The sequence below is a fragment of the Ranitomeya variabilis genome, chromosome 3, assembly GCF_051348905.1.
Source record: "Ranitomeya variabilis isolate aRanVar5 chromosome 3, aRanVar5.hap1, whole genome shotgun sequence".
NCBI lineage: Eukaryota > Metazoa > Chordata > Amphibia > Anura > Dendrobatidae > Ranitomeya > Ranitomeya variabilis.
This window is the reverse complement of record NC_135234.1, coordinates 541856434-541875307: the sequence shown is the minus strand read 5'-3', so window position 1 is coordinate 541875307 and position 18874 is coordinate 541856434. Positions and strand designations below refer to the sequence as shown.

The following is an 18874-nucleotide window of genomic DNA, read 5'->3' as shown; positions in this document are numbered from 1 at the left end:
TGACTCTAAACATACTTCAAGAAGCACCCAGAAATGGATAGAAACAAAGCACTGGAGAGTTCAGAAGTGATAATTCCAGCTCCAATAGCTTAAAGTCTCCCACCACTATCTCTTAGGCTATGTGCACACAATGTGGATTTAGTGCGGATCCGCAGCGGATTTTTCTGCTCAGAAACGCTGCACATCCGCACTGTGATTTACAGTACAATGTAAATCAATGGGGGAAAAAAAAGCTGTGCAGATGGTGCGGAAAAATCAGCGCGAAAACGCTGTGGATTTAAAAGAAGTGCATGTTACTTCTTTTGTGCGGATCTGCAGCGTTTGTGCATCCTTCCATTATAGAAATCCGCAGTGGTAAAAACCGCACAAAATCCGCACAAAATCCGCATAAAAACCGCACAAAATCCACATAAAATCGGCGGCAAATCTGCACCTGCGGTTTCTGCCAGGAGATGCGGATTTTGTGCAGAAAATTCTGCACCCCATTCCACAATGTGTGCACATAGCCTTACAGTACATACAGCTGCTTCAGTGAAACTGCAAATTTTTACATTAAATCAAATAATTTTGCTTGCTTTGATGAATTTCTGAGTACAGATCACACAGTACAGAGTAAAAAACACAAATCTGTCAATGAGTGTATTGAAAAAAGCAATCAAGTTATGGACTGTGGAAGAGATGTACTTCACCAGAATGAACACTCATTTCCAGCAAATGATGCCTACATCTATCCTTACACTAAATGCAGCTAACACCTGTATTATTAGGGAATAGAATAGATGTTACCTTGATATATTTTTTTAGGTTGCAGCAGCAATGATTATCATTTATAAGGCAATAATCCCTGACTAGATGCCTGTAATACGTTATCCTAACTGCAACAGCTTACCCTAGACAAATTGCATATAACAGCGGTATTATAGGAGAATATAGAAGGGACTTGAATCTGCCCTGAAAAGATTTTTTCTTGTAGGTGGCAGCAACAAACTCTGGAGGAAAGCACGCAACACTGCCAGCTTTGATGAATTTCTGAGTAAAAGTCACCGTAAAAAACACAAATCTGTCAATGAGTGTATGGAAAAAAGCAATAGCAAAGATTATACTTTATAAGGCAATAATGCCTGAGTAGATGTTTGTAATACGCTATGTAGAAAAGCGGAAATGCCAGCTTACCACTTCAGTGTGTAACAGCATGGACCCTACGTGGACCACTTGAGTAATAAATGAAAAAAGCAGGATAGTCCACCTGATAAAAAAGGCTTGTCTTTATTCCAAATTCATAAAAATGGTTACATGGCACCCAAATGCGCTGCGCATTTGGGTGCCATGTAACCATTTTTATGAATTTGGAATAAAGACAAGCCTTTTTTATCAGCTGGACTCATCCTGCTTTTTTGTAATATGCTATACCTACTGCGACAGCTCACCCTACACAAATTGCAGATAAGAGCGGTAATGTTAGAGAATAGAATCTATTTGAATTAGCCCTGAAAAAAAGCTATTAGTTTAACGTACAAGCATCAAGCACTGTTATTTCATCAACCCTGCTGGAGAATATAGTGGAGCATTTCGCATCTACTCACCCTGATATGGAGGAGACCATACTTCTGTACTTACTGTGCTAAGTCTCCTGTCCCGGCTCTGAAATTTTGTATGCAGTGTGAGAACTCCCTATCTGACAGTCACCTGACAGCCCACAACAAGGCACTGGATCATATACTAATAGAACCCACCAGCTCTTTTGGTTTCCAAAAATGTTCCCTCAACTAGAAGTTGGAGACTCAAAAGAGCATTTCTTCCATTACTAAAGAGTGGGTCTCCTAGACTGGCAAAGCATATGCACTAAGTTCAAGGGATGACAAAAATATGAAGGAGGCACTGCAATATTCCTTTGAAGAGATATAGTGGAGGGCCTCAGAAAACACTTTTTTTCCCATTATTAAGGAGTGGGTATTCTAGACTGGTACTGTGCATGCACTAAAGTGCATGGGCTGAAATATATTTACTCGGGGGTATACATATATATCACAGAATGTTAGAGGTAGGCCTCTCAAAATTCCTAATGTGGGCATCATAAACACCCTTAAAAAATTTATAGCGAGGGTAGCATTATCACCCTGTTAATATGGCGGTAGAGGAGAAGGAGAAGAAGGTGGACGACACAAAAAAGACAAAATTCTGAAGTGTATTCCCATGTTTGGGTAGAAGGAGTGCACAGGAATAGACCAGAAAAAACCCCACTAGATTAGAGTTTATTTTTCTCTGCTGTCATCCAGTGGTGTTGAGAAGTCTGGGCCAATGCAGCCCTTGTTCATTTTGATAAGAGTCAGCCTGTCAGCATTTTCAGTTGCCAGGCAGATGCGCCTATCAGTTATAATACCCCTGGCAGCACTAAAAACCACTCTGACAAAACACTAGGCGCCTGGCTGGCCAGGGCCTCCAATGCATAGAGAGACAGTTTGTGCCATATATCTAGCGTGGATGACCAATAGTTGTAAGGTACAGAGGAATCACAAAGGATGCTGGTACTCCTTCAGCATCTTCCAAAACTTTCCTCTCCTTGTCAGAGTACCCAGAGGATCTGAGAAACCTGTCCCAGACCTTTGAGAGTGTTCCCATTCCTCTGCTGCATCTGGTGTGTGTCTTCCTTGTCTCTACTCCTTGGTTGTCCAAGGAACTGTGACCTCTGCCGCCAACATTGTCAGATGGGAATTTTTTTAACAATTCTTCAACTAGGGCCTTCTGGTACTACAACATTTTATTAGACCTGACCGCGACAGGAAGGAGAGTTGGAAAGTTCTACTTGTAGCGTGGGTCTACAAGGGTGACCAATCAGTAATTAGTATTGGCCAAAATGTGTACAACACGAGGCTTAATGGAAAGGCAGCGGAACATAAACTCAGCCATGTGTGCCAGATTGCCAACAGCCAAGACGTTCCTGTCCCCACCTCCTCGTCCTCCTTCTCGTCCTCCCTTTCCTCCTCGGTTTCAGGCTATCCACGCTGAACATACAAGATAAAGGTGGTGTGGGTAGTACTGACTGTAGCGCAGGCAACCAGCTCTTGATCCTCATCTTCCTCCTCATTACCACCCAATCGGCGTTGTGAAGATGCGATGAGGCTGGGCTGTGTAGCATCAACCTTTATAGTTTCTTGCTCCATCTCAACTTGCCCCATCTGCAAAGCTCTTTAATTGTGAGCAGAAAGCATTTCAGTAGACAGAGAAGCAGCATGGTTACGCTGATTATGGTGTCATCGCCCTCACCATCTTGGTCGAGTACTCAAAGTTTGGAGAACAGCACAGATATCAGACATCCATGCCCACTCATCAGCTCTTATTTGTGGAAGCTGACCAGAATACCAAAGGGTATGTTGCAGCGTATAGTCAACTACTGCCCTCTGCTGTTCACAAAGCCTCGCCAACCATTGTGACATTAAGTTCCAACGTGTGGTGACATCGCACAACAGTCTGTGAGCTGGAAGTTGGAAACACTGCTGCAGTACTGCCAGGGAGTTGGCAGCTGTAGCTGACTTGCAGAAATGGGCACATGGCGTACTTTCACAAGTAGATCAAGCAGACCTGAGTAGGCTTTGAGAAACCACTAAGTTGAGCACGTGAGCCGCCACCAGGTTACGGCCATTGTCACACATGACCACGTCTGGTTGTATGTTCAGGGGCGAGAGCTACAGATCAGTCTAGTCTGTTAAACCTTTCAACAACTCTGCGTCAGTGTGCGGTTTGTCAGTAAAATAAATTAGCTTCAGTAGAGCCTGTTGCCGCTTGCAACGCTGTAGTGCTTCCAGCTTGTGACTGATGTTGATGTTTCTGAGTTGGAGGGTGAGGAGGAGATGCAGGAACTTCTGTAGAAGGTGGGTGAAACCCTGATTGAACCAGGGCCCACAATCCTTGCTGTCTGTAGCACATGCTCCATCCCAGGGTCCGACTGGGTCCCAGCTTCCACAATGTTCACCCAGTATGTCGTCAGGGAAATGTAGTGTCCCTGGCCTCAAGCACTTGTCCACATGTCCATGGTTAAGTGGTCCTTTCCAGTAACCACCTTGGTCAGGGCATGGCTGATGTTAAGGGACACGTAATTGTGTAAGGCGGCGACGGCACACCGGAAGAAATAGTGGCGGCTCAGGACTGAGTACCGAGGGATGGCCGCCACCATGAGGTTGCGTAAAGCTTCCATCTCCACAAGACAAATTGGTAACATTTCAAGGACAAGCAGTCTGGAAATGTTGCTGTTTAGTATTGTGGCTTTTGGGTGCATGGCTTCGTATTTAGGCTTGCATTCAAAGGACTGGGGTAGGGAAGCTGAATGCTGTGCTGGGATAAGCACGTGGACGTGGTTGTTGATGGTGGTTACAAGTGTGCAAACAACAGGTGCAGGGTGGGAAGCATCTCCACCTGTGTCATGGACAGGGGATTGGTGTGCACATAGAACAGGGGAAGAGGCAGTGTTTTCACCAGCAGACACTGTTTCTGGACCCTGGCGTTTGGCCCAAGTAGTCAGGTGCTTTGCTGTCATGTGCCTGAGCATGATGATGGTGGTCAGGCTGGTAGTCGTGCTGCCCCTGCTGATGCTGGCATTGCAGATTTTGCAAATGGCCTTTTTGAGTTAACTGGACTGTCTTTAAAAAAGCACCAGACTCAGGAACACCTAACCCTTGGCCTGACTACTTCTGTGTTTGTGCTCTGGGGAACAGTTGCCCGCCTAGTGTCTCTTGCCACCCCAATGCCTCTTCCTGCCTGTTGTGGTGCTGTGGATTCCCCCCTCTGCACATCTGTCCTCACTCTGCATGTAACCTTTCCAGGTTAGGTCGGTGACTTCATTGTCCATGACCTTGTCTTCCACTTCCGCACCTTGGTCCTCATGACTTGCTGACTTAGTAAAATGAGTTGCTGGCAATTGTGTCTCATTATCATCCACCTCTTGTAACAGCAATTGCATTTTCCCACCGTCGCCTTCTTATGAGTATGGCTGCTCAAATATTTGGGCTTCACTACATGGAAACTCCTCATGTCCCAGTTGGAACGGGCAGGGCAAGAGACCATAATCTTGTGCATACCCTCATCATCTCCCGCCTCGACTACTGCAACATTCTTTTCTGTGGCCTCCCTGCTAACACTCTTGCACCTCTACAGTCCATCCTTAAGTCTGCTGCCCGACTAAGTCATCTCTCTCCTCGCTAATCCTCTGCTTCTCCCCTCTGCAGCTCTCTTCACTGGCTCCCATTCCCTCAGCGTATCCAGTTTAATTTCTAATACTGACCTACAAAACCATCTATAACCTGTTTCCTCCATATATCTCTGAACTAATCTCCTGATATCTTCCCTCATGTAATATCCGGTCCTCCCAAGACCTCCTTCTCTCCTCCACACTTATTCTCTCCTCACCTAATCACCTCCACGACTCCTCCCGAATATCCCCCATCCTCTGGAATTCTGTGCCCCAACACGTCCGACTATCAACCACATTCGGATCCTTCATACGGAACCTGAAAACCCAACTCTTCAAGAAAGCCTACAGCCTGCAATGACCCCGCTGCCTCTTCACCACTACCGGAGCTACTGCCTCACCAACACCGGAGCTGACTCAACCCCCCAACCTACTGTCTCCTTCCCCACCATCCTGTAGAATGTAAGTCCGCGGGGCAGGGTCCTCTCCCCTCGGTATCAGTCTGTTATTGCTACTGTAGTTTGTTTACTGTAATTTGTATGTAACCTCTTCTCATGTACAGCACCATGGAATCAATGGTGCTATATAAATAAATAATAATAATAATCTAGAAATGGAAATCTGAACAGCTCTTTGGAGTGTCCAAGTGTGGGATCATTTGTCTACGGGGATTCAGCATGTGACAGTAAAGAGGATCAGGATATGTGGTCCAGAATCACGAATACTGAGACTGGACCTTGTGGAAGACAGGGTGGTGCTGGCAAAGTGACTGGAAACCAAAAAGAAAGTAGACCCCTAAAAAGTACCGTATTTTCCGGCGTATAAGACGACTTTTTAACCCCCGAAAATCTTCTTAAAAGTCGGGGGTCGTCTTATACGCCGGGAATCGACTTGTACGCCGGTGTATATGGTGGGTGGGGAGGGGGAGTGATCCTGATGACGAGGGGGCGTCTCACAGGAAAGTGAGTAATCCCCATTACCTTATCCTAGCGGTGCAGCGTGGGGGTGTCAGTGCTGGGAGCGGCGGCGGCTGCTGTGTTCTGGTGCGGCGGCTCCTCTTCTGTGTGGGGCCTCTGTGCTGTGAGGTGGCGGCGGCAGCGGCGTATCTTTATCCAGTTGGGGCTCCTCCGGCATCTCCTTAGCCCTGGAGGCCCCGCCGCAACTCCATCGGTGCAATGTGGTGGCCTCCGGGAAAATGGCCGCTGCTCAGATTCAGATCTCGTGTCCCGAGATTTCGGGACGAGATCTGAATCTGAGCAGCTGCCATTTTCCCGGAGGCCACCGCATCGCACCTATTGAGCTGCCTCCGGGAAAATGGCCGCTGCATTGCACTCATGGAGTTGCGGCGGGGCCTCCAGGGCTAAGGAGATGCCGGAGGAGCCCCAACTGGATAAAGATATGCCGCCGCCACCGCCACCGCCACCGCCACCGCACAGCACAGAGGCCCCACACAGAAGAGGAGCCGCCGCACCAGAGCACAGCAGCCGCCGCACCAGAGCACAGCAGCCGCCGCACCAGAGCACAGCAGCCGCCGCCGCCACTCCCAGCACTGAGACCCCCACGCTGCACCGCTACGATAAGGTAATGGGGGATACTCACTTTCCTGTGAGACGCCCCCTCGTCATCAGGATCACTCCCCCCCCCCCCCCCCAAAAGGCACATATTCACCGGCCCTATAAGACGACATAGGGTGTATAAGAAGACCCCCGACTTTTAAGAAGATTTTATATTTTAACTGGTAAAGTTGGGGGGTCGTCTTATACGCCCAGTCGTCTTATACGCCGGAAAATACGGTAACTTTTATTCTTATATTTAAAAGTACAACACGCATAAAAATCTTTCTAAGAATATAGGTACAATCAATTAGATCGCGTTGAGATTCTTACCCATATGTTTCGTGCTGAAGTCTGTATCCTCTATGTTTAAAGTTTGTGAATAAAGAAAACTCTTTTTTACGGATTCGGTGAAGCTGGACATTCTCTTCTTTTTTGGACGTTATACGCCTGGACACAGCGGGTCCGTGCTCCTGAGGTTTGGTTTATGCATCACAGGTGAGCTGGCTTATATTTCTACAATCAATTAGGGCCAACACAGGGTTACACATCAATAAAGAATTAAATGTATATACACAATAGTGGGGACTATCAATCACCTAAAGATCCCTGTCTGTCACCCTACCTGACAGCAAAGATTGACACTCTAATAGTCACGATTAGTGTTGAGCGATACCGTCCGATACTTGAAAGTATCGGTATCGGAAAGTATCGGCCGATACCGGCAAAATATCGGATCCAATCCGATACCGATACCCGATACCAATACAAGTCAATGGGACTCAGGTATCGGACGGTATCCCTGATGGTTCTCAGGGTCTGAAGGAGAGGAAACTCTCCTTCAGGCCCTGGGAACCATATAAATGTGTAAAATAAAGAATTAAAATAAAAAATATCGCTATACTCACCTGTCCGACGCAGCCGGGACCTCGGCGATTGTAAGCGGCAGCGTTGTTTCTTTAAAATTCGCGCTTTTACTTGCTTACGTGAATTCCCGGCTTCTGATTGGTCAGGGCGGCCATGTTGCCGGGACTCGGACCAATCACAGCAAGCCGTGACGAAATTACGTCACGGCTTGCTGTGATTGGTCCGCGTCCCGGCAATATGGCGCCGTGACCAATCACAAGCCGTGACGTCACGGGAGGCTGGACACGCGCGCTTTTCAAAATAAGCGCGTGTCCAGCCTCCCGTGACGTCACGGCTTGTGATTGGTTAATGGCGGCCATGTTCCTGGGACGCGGACCAATCACAGCAAGCCGTGACGTAATTTCGTCACGGCTTGCTGTGATTGGTCCGCATCCCGGCAATATGGCGCCGTGACCAATCACAAGCCGTGACGTCACGGGAGGCTGGACACGCGCGCTTTTCAAAATAAGCGCGTGTCCAGCCTCCCGTGACGTCACGGCTTGTGATTGGTTAATGGCGGCCATGTTGCCGTGACGCGGACCAATCACAGCAAGCCGTGACGTAATTTCGTCACGGCTTGCTGTGATTGGTCCGCGTCCCGGCAACATGGCCGCCCTGACCAATCAGAAGCCGGGAATTCACGTAAGCAAGTAAAAGCGCAAATTTTAAACAAACAACGCTGCCGGTTCCTTCGCTGAGGTCCCGGCTGCGTCGGACAGGTGAGTATAGCGATTTTTTTTATTTTAATTCTTTCTTTTACACCTTTTTACATTAATGTTGTTTCGATACCGATATCCGATATTACAAAAATATCGGATCTCGGTATCGGAAATTCCGATACAGCAAGTATCGGCCGATACCCGATACTTGCAGCATCGGAATGCTCAACACTAGTCACGATATGATGCCTCCACTCCACGTCAGCATCCCTGAATGCCCTACTAAACCCTTTAATACAAAGAGTTGACAGCACAATTAAGAAAAAATAAAAACAAAAAAGGTTTGTATATACACAAAAAGGCCTTGATTTGAATTATCAATATATTGCCTTAAAAATACTTATAAAACAGTATATCGGATTACAACTATTATGCAGAAGTCAGAGATATATAGGTTCATTAATCTAATAAAGGAATGACTTTACCAGGTATACTTACACCTGTCATTAATTAAGGACCCAGCATGCAGGTACTCAGAGTAAAGAGGAAATGGCTCTATCATCAAGTATGTAATTAAGCAAATATAATAAAGTGCAAAAATCTTGATACTTATCCCTGTTGCCTTCTGTGAAGAAAATTTTTACCCAATTAGTCCCTTGATGAACCCTGAGATAAACCAGGGGAAACGCCTTGGGATGAGAGAATAGTACTAACCATCATAGTTGATAAGTATAAATATTTTTTATTCTCATGTTGATGGCTTTCTCCTGATATATGTTCGTGATTGCAGGACAGGATGAATTATTTTTCGGGTCATTAGCATATGAAGTGTGTATATACAGTAGGGAAAATAAGTGTTTAGTCAGCCACCAATTGTGCAACTTCTCCAACTTAAAAAGATGAGAGAGGGCTGTAATTGACATGATAGGTAGACCACCACTATGAGAGTCAAAATTGAGAAAGCAAATCCAGAAAATCACCTTGTCTGATTTGGCAAGATTTATTTTTCAAATTATGGTGGAAATTAAGTATTTGGTCATTAACAAAAATTAATCTCAATATTGTGTTATATATCCTTTGTTGGCAATGACAGAGGTCAAACGTTTTCTGTAAGTCCTCACAAGGTTGGCACAAACTGTTTTAGTATGTTGGCCCACTCCTCCATGCAGATCTCCTCTAGAGCAGTGATGTTTTGGGCCTGTTGCTGGGCAACACGGACTTTCAATTCCCTCCAAAGGTTTTCTATGGGGTTGAGATCTGGACACTGGCTAAGTCACTCCAGGACCTTCATATGTTTCTTACAGAGCTACTCCTTTGTTGCCCTGATGGTGTGCTTGGGATCATTATCATGCTGAAAGACCCATGCACATTTCATCTTCAATGCCCTTGCTGATGGAAGGAGGTTTGCACTCAAAATCTCAAGATACATGGCCCCATTCATTCTTTCATGTACATGGATCAGTCGTCCTGGTCCCTTTGCAGAGAAACATCCCCAAAGCATGATGTTGCCACCCCCCATACGTCACAGGAGGTATGGTGTTCTTTGGATGCAACTCAGCATTCTGTCTCCTCCAAACACGACGAATTTTGTTTCTACCAAACAGTTCTACTTTGGTTTCAGACCATATGACATTCTCCCAATACTGTTGCTTGTTACGGTGGTCCCAGCTCTATGCAAGTCATTCACTAGGTTCCCACAGTGTGGTTCTTCAATTTTTGCTCACCGTTCTTGTGATCATTTTGACCCCACGGGGTGAGATCCTGCGTGGAGCCCCAGATCGAGGGAGATTATCAGTGGTGTTGTGTGTCTTCCATTTTCTTATTATTGCTCCCACAGTTGATTTCATCACACCAAGCTGCTTGCCTATTGCAGATTTAGTCTTCCCAGCCTGGCGCTGGGTTATAATTATGTTTCTGGTGTCCTTCGACAGCTCTTTGGTCTTCACCATAGTGGAGTTTGGAGTGTGACTGTTTGAGGTTGTGGACAGGCATCTTTTATACTGATAACAAGTTCAAACAGGTGCCATTGCTACAGGTAATGAGTGGAAGAGAGAGGAGCCTCTTAAAGAAGAAGTTACAGGTCTGTGAGAGCCAGAAATCTTATTTTTAGGTGACCAAATACTTATTTTCCACCATAATTTGAAAAATAAATCTTGCCAAATCAGACAAGGTGATTTTCTGGATTTGTTTTCTCAATTTTGACCCTCATAGTTGTGGTCTACCTATGATGTCAATTACAGGCCTGTCTCACCTTTTTAAGTGGGAGAACTTGCACAATTGGTGGCTAACTAAATACTTTTTTCCCCACTGTAGGTGCCCTCAGTATATTTGAATTGGGTGCACTTTGCTATATTGATAATTCAAACTGTGGTCTATTTTGTGTATATACACACACGTTTTTGTGTTTTGGTTTTTTATTTGTTCTGACACCTTTTTGTATTATACTGGTTTAATAGGGCGTTCACGGATACCGACATGGAGTGAGGGCGCCTTATCGTGACGTGACTATTAGGCTGCTGTCACACTAGCAGTATTTGGTCAGTATTTTACATCAGTATTTGTAAGCCAAAACCAGGAGTGGAACAAACAGAGGAAAAGTATAATAGAAACATATGCACCACTTCTGCATTTATCACCCACTCCTGGTTTTGGCTTACATATACTGATGTAAAATACTGACCAAATACTGCTAGTGTGACGGCAGCCTTAGGGTGTCAACCTCAGCTGTCAGGTAGGGTGACTGACAGGGATCTTTAGGGAATTGATAGTCCCTGCTATTGAGTATATTCATTTATGTCTATATTAATGTGTAAACCCTGTATTGGCCCTAATAGATTGTACCTCTATTCTTAGAAAGATATTTATGAGTGTTTTAAATCTAAAAGTAAAAGTTTTTCGCTATTAATAACCAACCAAGTCTGGCTGTATGCTTTCGACACACAACTGGCACAGTATAAATGCCATATAATATTTCCCTGGTGAAAAAACTTTGCAGGATGACTATCACAGAAAAATTTGCCCACCTCAGATGGACTTGTTACACTGTGTGCGCTATATAGCGATGCTATTGTTTATCAACCAAGTCTGTCTTTATGCTTTTGATTTTTTAGTTTGAGTTGCAGCAGAAAGGATGTGCAATTAACCCTATCCTGTCCTACACTATCCTTTTGGCACAATCTCTCCCTAAGTGCTGCTAAAAGCAGTATGAATATTGATTATAATTAGTGCTAATAAGGGCTGTTGTTGCAGTTGAAAGAAATATTAATGGTGTCTAATCCCTGCCTATACACAGCTAAAACTCTGTCCCTAGCTCAGCAGTGCAGCACCTCTCCCTGCACTGACAGTGTCCGTTGGTACAGTGTGCCAAGCATGGTGTCACAAGTCTTATATGGTCTATATGGTCAATGATGCTATACGGCCAGCCAATCACAGTTATGCCACAACCAAGATGGCTATGACTTTACAATGACTGGCAGGCAATCCCCATATGTTTATTGGCTGTCTAACAAGCAACAAACATGCGGGGCGGGGACTCGAGCATTCAAAATATTCACCAAGTAACGAGCACCACACTGAAGCTCAAGTGAGTCATGAGCAGTGATGAGCACGCTGGCTCATCACTAATCAGTAGCAGCTTGACACCTGACACCTCTACTAATCAACTGTTACCAATTCTGGCGGCAGCTGGTATAAATATCCAGCTGCTGCGGGCCACTAAACAGTGTGATAGAGCTATGGTGTTCTGCTCCATAAACTATTTATAACCCGCAGCTGCCAGAGGCGGTAACAGCTGATGGGTTAATCTTAATATTAACCTATTCAAAGGATTTCTGGTAGCTGTGTTGATGTCAAGGCAGGGAGTTTTTGAGTCAACACTAGAGATGAGCAAACCAATTCACACAGGATAAACTTGGAGTCAAATTTCCTGACATTCACAGATCCCGGCGATCTCGAACACTCTTCAATTCAATAAGCAAGGATCACAAAAAAATTCCTGGTGCCATTTCACACACTGCTGAACACTGCTGAAGAGTAGGCTAATGGCATCAGATGCAGCCATCCACCTACAATTAAGGAGAGCTAATGTTGCTCTCCACAGTGCAAAATTTTGATATTAAACCAAAATACTGAAACCCAGGCTTTTGTGTTAGAGAAGGTATGCTTCTTGCATTGTGAATTGGTCAAGCCAATTTTTTTTTTATTACATCCTAAAGAAAAATCTTTATGTTCTAGAAATTGAGATACAACTGTCTAGCTCACAAAGTTTGCAACTTTTTGCAGCTTCCATAGTGGCTGAATGTACAAGGCTTAATAAAAGCTAAGCAGCAGAAATTAGAGATGGTCTGTATACAATTTACAGAGCTGTCCTATTACTGCTCATTGTGTACACCTGGCCACTGCAGCGGATGCAGAAATTTGATATGGGGGGGGGGGGGGGGCTAGTTGATTTGATATGGATGACTAAGGAAAGGAAAAACACTAAATTAGTAATTGTACAAGCTAAGGTATAAGAAAATGTCCATTGATTGAAATCAATTAAGGTAAAGAAAAGTTAGTTTCACAGTAAGTTGGAAATATATCTGTGTGTTTCTGCACATTCTTTCTATGTAAGAAGACTGTTAAGTATCATTATATTTGAAGGACAGAATCTACAAGCGTTTTATTCTCTTTCAGTTAAGTATGTACTATAAACAATTAATATAAAACTTTGTCAATTACTACACACAATTGCCACACACAAATATACAGAAATGTATATTGTTAATTTTAAAAATAAAGTGTATTGCAAATTACTATTTTTTCAGATATTCTTCTAAAACCAGGGTATATCAACTCTGATTATTTGAATAATGCATTCAGAAAAAAAATTTCTTGCTGCATCTTTTGAATGAAAAAAATAAAATTATGCACAGCTGGAGTTTATGTCAGTTCCAGAATGCTCAGCACGGTTACTTTCCTTATTAAATTACAACATCTGAATTTCCTCTGCACCGAAATAACCTATGTAGTAGCTTGGCATTTTTTGAAAAGTACATTGTGCACTAGCCTTGAAAAATCTTTTAATGATAATAACACATAAAAGTTTGCATTGACCTAGAAGTTACATTTCAGAGAACTTTGTGTTTTATGTATAAATGGCATGCAAACCTGCGTTTGAACAAATGACTCCTTGAGAATTCTTGCACATCTCGTTGCTTTGCTTTCGTGTCAGGTCACAAGTAGCTGGGTATTGACAGGCTTCTCCAGACCAGCCAGAATCACACTGGCACTTTCCACAGTCACAAGTTCCGTGTCCTAAACAAATAAAAATATTTTTAAAGCAAACACAAATTTCTGTTTTTATGTTTTTTTTTCCTTCTGTGTATGGAAAGTGCTTTATAGTCAATAGTTACATTCAATGTTACACTTTTCATAAATATTTAAAGGGCTTTTCCGTTTACAATTTTTTTTAAAGTAAATGTACTTGCTCTTGTTTACTATGAAAATGGAGCTGTACTTTCCAATCCCAGCTCTAGGTCCAGCTCTCCAATGCCACTGTTCACAAGCTGCAGCAATTTGTCCACTGCTACAGTGCACATGACAGCTGCAGTCAATTTTGGGGTTCAGTGACTGATACTGTTTTTTGGCAGAGTCTGGGAGCAGTGGAAAGACACAGCTAGAGCAGGAAAAAGTGAGTAAAGTCAGCGAAATCAGCCGATTTTGGTGCGATTGGCTGACAATCGGATGTGTATGGGGGCATCATGACAGATTATGTCTGAGGACATACTGGTTGGAATTCTATTATCCGATCCCGAAGTGTAGCAGGACCTCCCTCTTAGAGTATGCAGAAATGTTCAGCCAAACCAAGAGTCCCCGTGCATGGGAGAGTCAAGAGGTCGGCATAAAGATCTGCATGTCATTTTAAAGAAGAGCAAGCTAATAGAGTTTTAAAAATTATAAATGGAAAATCACTTTAACCCCTTAATGACAGCCAATATGTCTTTTAACTGACCTGAGATATAAGAGAATAGCCTCCCCATACAGGTGACAATCCAGCAGCTGTTGGCTGTACACTATAGCTGACATCTTGCTGCATCAGCCACGATCAGTGTTTGCACCGTCCAAATCTGTTTAACCCCTTAGATGCTGCTGTCAATAGTGACTACATCATTATAAATGGTTAACAGAGTGTGTGGGCTTCTTCTTTATCCCAACTGATGCCCTCAGATCATGATTTTGTGGTCCTGATGTTTGCCATGGCAATTCACGACTAAATAGCGACCTTAGAGTCCGACGGCTGTAGTAATCTGTTCAGAAGTTAGCGGCATTTAGGTAGTAAAAATACACATTTTCATTTCTGTCATACCACTTTTCATTAATTCCTGAAAAGTACCTGAAGGGTTAATAAACTACCTGACAGCAGTTTTCAATATCTCAGGGGGTGCTGTTTTTAAAATGGTATAACTTTTGGGGGTTTCCCAATATATAGGACCCCTAAAGGCACTTCATACATGTATAAGTCCCTAAAAAAATAAATTTTGTAAATTTCCTTGAAAAAATGAAAAATTGATGCTACATGTGTAAACGTCCTAAAATGCTTACAAAATAAAATAATATTTTATAAATGGTGCTGATGTAAAGCAGACATGAGGGAAATGTTAATTATTAATGGTTTGCTGTGGTATGACTATCTGGATTAAAGGGATAATCATTAAAAGTTTGAAAATTGCTAATTTTTTAACATTTTTCTCAAATTTCTGATATTTTTTATAAATAAACACGAAACATACCAACCTAAATTTACCATTATCATACAGTATAATGTGTCACGAAAAAACAATCTCAAAATCACTGGGATTTGCTGAAGCGATCCAGAGTTATTACCACATAAAGTGACACTGGTCAGATTTCAAAAATTTGGCTTCGTCACTAAGCAGTTGTGGATCCAAATTATTATTTTTATTCTGTTACTTTCTGCCACTCATAAGTCTCCATTTCACACCAATTTTAGATACAGTAATAATTAACAATGATGGTGGAAAATATATCCATTTTAACATCAACTGTGTCATCAAAAAACTTTTAGGGATCAATGTAAGATTGTAATAAAACAATTTAAAATGGATATGATGCCAAGGTTTTGTTATCTAATCTGAGAGCAGAATAATGTAAAGGCAGAGACCATGATTCCAGAGATGTGTCACGTACTGGGCTGCTTGAAGTATTTTTTGAAAAAAAATCTCTGTTTTATCAGGACGAGATTATCAACACAAGACTAGTAAATCTTATGCCAGGTAGTCATCCATATTCATGAGCACTGTAAAACCCTGCCCCCACCACAGATTGCCAGTGTTCTGCTTTTGCACATTAAATTTACGCAGAAAGCTGTACATCCGTGGTTTGGGCGGGGTTATACAGAACTCGTCATTATGGCAGAAAAGCAACAGATAAAACTATGAGTTTATCAAAATGGTAGCATGCAGCTCAGTAAGTTATGCATCAATACAATTATGGTCTTTGCCCCTACTTCATGCTGTTCTCAGATGGTGAAGCAATAATCAAGCCCTCACATGGTCATATTGACGGAAAAATAAAAAAACTTATGGCTCTGGGAATGATGGGAGCAAAAACAGAACACAAAAATGGAAAACCCCAAGGTAGTTTTTCTAGCGATATCGGTGCCACTGTTTCTGGATAGTGAAGTGTTTTATGTTAAGTACAAACTGCAGCCAATGTGCGACTGCTTGTCTGCTGAAATTCATCAATATTTCAACCAAGCGGACATTTGCTTCGATGCAATAGTAAAGTGTAAATGCTGCAGCAGTTGAGCTCAGTGGCTGCAGCCTTCACATAATACAGCAGGTCACATCACTCTCTGGGAAGCTACTTTCCATTTTAATGGTTAGCATCTCTAGTAAACTAGTAAGTGAAGTGTAGTAAACATTATATGGGTAGATCATCATTTGAAACAAAGCAGCTGAAAGGTAACTGCTGATTTATACCCTATGCCAAGACCATCACAACACCATTTTTCTGAAAAAAAAAAAGTCTTTTGAGAAAAGCTGGTCTGAAGAAGCTAAGTACCTCATTTTATACATATCTCAACGTGAACACAAACAACCCATCTTTCCATATGATTTCTTAAGAACTCACACTACGCTTTTTGACTTTGTTTTGCAATTCACAAGTCTTTCATCAGAAACCTTGTTTCAAAGACAACACTACCTAGAAAATTTACGGCTATTTATGTAATACTAAACCTTGCATTTAGCACATAAGTTGCGCTTCTAGGGTCTATGTAGTTTCTTAGATTGGGACTAGGAGTGATATATTCTTTTCAGTATGTATTTTTACAGGGATGTTGATTGCATCATCATTTGAGGAAATTCTCTTAATATTTAATACAAATCTGTATTTAACATCTGGCTCAGTTACAGGTGAAACAAAATCCCTTGAGGATAAAACTACTACATCAAATGGTCCAGTGAGCAGTAAAGTATTATAATATTGTCGATTGTCCAGCATATTCTAGCCTTATTGTGAGGTACTCACAATACAATGAAAATATGCATTGAAAATATTTCAGCACAACTAAACTGCGTGTGACACTTACAAAATTACTGAATTTGGTTTCTTCATACTGCACATATAAAAAGGATTACATTATATTTTCCCTACCCAGACATTCTATTATATTTAGGGGATATTAGGAAGAAGTCTTGGAGGTGATTGAGTGAGGAACGAATAAGTGTGGTCTTGGGTGGACCAGAGACTACGTGAGGGAAGATATTGTTTAATTAGTTTAGAGATGTACAAAGGAGACAGGTTATAGATGGTTTTGTACGTCAGTGTTAGTAGTTTGAACTAGATTTGATGGGGAATTGGGAGCCAATGAAGGGATTTTCAAAGGGGAGAAGTGGAGGAGTAACGAGGAGCGAGATGAACTAGTTGGGCAGCAGAGTTATGGATGGACTTTAGAGGAGCGATAGTGTTAGCAGGTAGGCCACTTTTTAGGATGTTGCAGTAGTCAAGGTGGGAGATGATGAGGGCATGCACAAGCATTTTAGTAGATTGAGGGTTAAGGAATGGATGGATTCTGGAAATATTTTTGAGTTGGAGGTGACAGCAGGCGGCAAGAGCTTGGATGAGCGGTTTGAAGGAGAGGGCAGAGTCAAGGATTACTCTGAGGCAGGGGATTTCCGATACAGGGGAACGTGTGATGTCATTTATTGTGAAGGAAAGATCAGGTAGGGCACATAAGTGAGGTGAAGGAAAGATAATGAGTTCAGCATTTGTCCACATTGAGCTTAAGGAAATGAGAGGAGAAGAAAGAGGATATGACTAATAGACACTCTGGAATTCTGAACAGCAGCAAGGTAACGATTGGACCAGACAGTTAGATCTGAGTATCATCAGTGTTTAGGTGGTACTGGAAACAATGGGACTTTATGAGTTGTCCCAGGCAAAGGGTATAGATGGAGAAGAGAAGGTGTCCTAGGACAGAGTCTTCAGGGACTTCAATATAGAGAGGGCAGGATGAGGAGTTAGTGTTGGAGTGGAAGACGCTAAATGTGCGGTTGGAAAGGTATGATGAAATCCAGGATAGGGCAAGTTCTTTGATGCCAAAGAAAGAGAAGATTTGTAGTAGGAGGCTGTGGTCAACTGTGTCAAAGGCACAGTACAGGTCTAGAAGAAAGAATATAGAGAAGTGTCTATTAGCCTTGGTTGTAAATAAGTTGTTTGTAATTTTGGTCAGGGCAGTTTCAGTGAATTGGTGGGGACAGAAGCCAAATTGGAATACCATGTAACTTCACTATTTCTTTGATAAAAATTTTCAACAAGGTCTTCTCATTAGGTAATGAGGGTAGCGCAATGAAATGAGACATCTTGCAGAATCTGTCCACCACCATCAATATAACAGTATTACCTGCCAACACGTATAGATCAGTGATGAAATCTACTAACAAATGAATCCAAGGTTTACAGGAAATCAGCAAAGGTTGAAAAGTCCCAGATGGGCGAGTATGTGGGGTCTTAGAAATCGCACAAATACTGCAGGCAGCTACATACTCCCGAACATCCTGGTGCACCCCAGACCACCAAAAATTACGAGTAGGGAGATCTGTGGTGGCTTTACTATCAGGATGTCTGGCGAAGATCGAATCATAATGTTCACTTAAAATTTTAAGATGGAGATTCACAGGAGCAGTCTATCTGAAGAACAGGCAACAGGGGCGTCTCCCTAAGCCTCTACGACCTCTGTCTCCAGATCAGAACATATAGTTACAATAACTACCCCCAGGAAATCAAGTAGATAAGGCATCTGCCTTAATGTTCTTATTCCTCGGCCTATATGTCACAAAACATTATGTTCAAGACCTACTTTATTGCAAAGAGTTCCCTATTACCAATGTCATAGTTTTTCTCGGAGGATGACAGTTTCTTTGAAAATTATGCACACAGATGCCAATTATTTGGAGATGCGCTGATACATACGAAACCCCCACTGGCCGAACTGGACAATTTGGAAAAGTCCATCCCTTTCCTGGTCATATTCATCAGAGGTTTGGCCATTACCGAAGAGTTCTTGATGA

The 18874-nt window shown here is 42.8% G+C and overlaps 1 protein-coding gene across 1 annotated transcript in view; it reads right to left on the bottom strand.

Moving 5' to 3' along the window:
* Positions 1–18874, bottom strand: part of ITGBL1 (integrin subunit beta like 1) — an 850447-nt gene that overhangs the window by 567475 nt on the left and 264098 nt on the right. Inside the window, exon 3 of the mRNA XM_077297085.1 lies at positions 13449–13595. Within this exon, the coding sequence (XP_077153200.1) occupies positions 13449–13595 (147 nt within the window). The remainder of the gene's footprint in view (positions 1–13448; positions 13596–18874) is intronic.